Source organism: Salvelinus alpinus, chromosome 12, assembly GCF_045679555.1.
Source record: "Salvelinus alpinus chromosome 12, SLU_Salpinus.1, whole genome shotgun sequence".
NCBI lineage: Eukaryota > Metazoa > Chordata > Actinopteri > Salmoniformes > Salmonidae > Salvelinus > Salvelinus alpinus.
In genome coordinates, this window is record NC_092097.1 from 54,110,404 (window position 1) to 54,112,903 (window position 2,500).

Consider the following 2,500-nt stretch of genomic DNA (forward strand, 5'->3'; position numbering starts at 1 on the left):
AGGCTAGTACAGGAACATGGAGTGGGTTACTGTTTAGGCTAGTACAGGAACATGGAGCTGATGAAGTAGGTAACTGTTTAGGCTAATAAGAGCAAAAGATTTCCTGAGGAAGTTGTGAATCTGTTTAGTTGAACAGTTCTAGTGCAGGACCTCTACTACAGGTGGGAGGGACACCAGGGACGTTAGACTATGTGTGTGTGTGTGTGTGTGTGTGTGTGTGTGTGTGTGTTTCGTCTCAACAGGGATTCCATTTCTCTGCAACATGTACTGCAGTGTGTGTGTGTATGTGTGTGTGTTTCGTCTCAACAGGGATTATATTTCCCTGAAACATTTACATTTACATTTACATTTAAGTCATTTAGCAGACGCTCTTAAACATGTACTGCAGTGTGTGTGTGTGTGTGTGTGTGTGTGTGTGTGTGTGTGTGTGTGTGTGTGTGTGTGTGTGTGTGTGTGTGTGTGTGTGTGTGTGTGTGTGTGTGTGTGTGTTTGTGCGTGCGTGCGTGCGTGCGTGCGTGTGTGTGTGTGAGGCTCCTCCATCTAAATGACATTGCTTATTTACTTTATTATTTATCTCTCCTCCCCCCTTCCTCCTTCTTCTTTCCTCCTTCCTCCTCTCCTCCCTCCTTCCTCCCTCCTTCCTCCTCCCTCCTCCCTCCTTCCTCCTCTCCTCCTTCTGTCTGTACTCTGGTCTGCATGCTCGTAAATAATGTATTAAAGCATTAATCGCCTTGCCGAACCACTTAACATGGCGTAATCTCCCTCCACCACACTCTCCTTTCCCCCGCACTTCTCTCCCCCGTACCTCTCCTCTCCCCTAATCTTTTCCCATCTCCTCTTTTCTCTCCCCCTCTCCTCTCCTCTCCTCTCCTCTCCTCTCCCTCTCCCATGCAGAGTATTCATTAGCTGCTAGGATGACGATAGCCAAACAAGCAGCACTGATCTCCACTCCAGCATGAGGATGCTCCCAAAGCTCCAGTCCAGCCTGCCGCTGACACCCATCATATAGACAACACTCTGGCTTTGGTTAGGGGCTCTCTGTCTCTCTCTCTCGCTGTCTCTCTCTCTCTCTGTTTCTCTCTCTCTGTTTCTCTCTCTCTCTGTCTCTGTTCCTCTCCGGCTCTCTCTCCCCCCTCTCTCTCTCCCCCCTCTCTCTCTCCCTCTCCCCTAGCCACTTTCTCACCACCGCTCTTTTTTTGTCTCTGACTATCTCTCTCTCTGTATCACATGCCTTTCCTGTGTATCCCCACAGCGATAAGGCCGACAGCAGCCAACAGAGGACACTGGGGTTGGAATACAGACAGGGAAGACCTGGCCTTGTTTTACAGTGACAGACAGACAGACAGACAGACAGACAGACAGACAGACAGGCAGGCAGGCAGGCAGGCAGGCAGGCAGGCAGGCAGGCAGGCAGACAGACAGACAGACAGACAGACAGACAGACAGACAGACAGACAGACAGACAGACAGGAAGAAGAAGCCTACTTCAAAACAACAGCAGTAACTGTCTGCCTGTTTGGATTGGGGGAGTGGAGCCTGACTTGAGAACACACCATCAGCTCCGTCCATGGCTCTGTTTCACTTCCTTTTTCCTCTCCACTTTTGTATTTTTTACCTCCAACTCTGGTCCCGTACACACACTACAAGGTGACTGACTGACTGTCTACCTGGCACAAGGTTTTCAAATGGATTCGATGTATACAATAGTGTAACTATTTCCACGTCCACACTCTGGTAGCGGTGCTATACTCACAAGTCATCGTCATCATCACAGCCTGATCCACTAGTGCATACTTACTTGTTGTAGATCCAGCCCTCCCTGGGCCAATTGGAAGAGGGGGTGTGACCCGTACTCAGACGCCTCGAACACCTTCAGACACAGACAGGAACAGGAACAGACCAGGAGTCAGACTCACCTCAGTAGAATAAACCATAAATAAAACAATGCAGAGCATGGCAAGGCGTTGTTCAGACAGTCACACTATCCCCACCATCACGTCATCTATATCACGGTTAGACCACCACTACATCACGGTTAGACCACCACTACATCAGGGTTAGACCACCACTACATCAGGGTTAGACCCCCACTACATCAGGGTTAGACCACCACTACATCACGGTTAGACCACCACTACATCACGGTTAGACCACCACTACATCAGGGTTAGACCACCACCACTACATCAGGGTTAGACCACCACCACTACATCAGGGTTAGACCACCACCACTACATCAGGGTTAGACCACCACTACATCAGGGTTAGACCACCACCACTACATCAGGGTTAGACCACCACTACATCAGGGTTAGACCCCCACTACATCAGGGTTATACCACCACTACATCAGGGTTAGACCACCACCACTACATCAGGGTTAGACCACCACTACATCAGGGTTAGACCACCACTACATCAGGGTTAGACCACCACTACATCAGGGTTAGACCACCACTACATCAGGGTTAGACCACCACCACTACATCAGGGTTAAACC

At 49.7% G+C, this 2,500-nt stretch overlaps 1 protein-coding gene across 4 annotated transcripts in view; it reads right to left on the reverse strand.

The window, feature by feature from the left end:
* The window catches only part of LOC139536362 (poly(rC)-binding protein 3-like), a 166,739-nt gene that overhangs the window by 27,354 nt on the left and 136,885 nt on the right, over positions 1-2,500 (reverse strand). For 3 of the 4 annotated variants that reach the window (XM_071336843.1, XM_071336840.1, XM_071336841.1), the window contains one exon: positions 1,799-1,870. The exons of the other annotated variant lie outside the window; for it this stretch is intronic. In XM_071336843.1, coding sequence (XP_071192944.1) covers positions 1,799-1,870 — 72 coding nt within the window. The remainder of the gene's footprint in view (positions 1-1,798; positions 1,871-2,500) is intronic. 4 annotated transcript variants of the gene reach the window in all.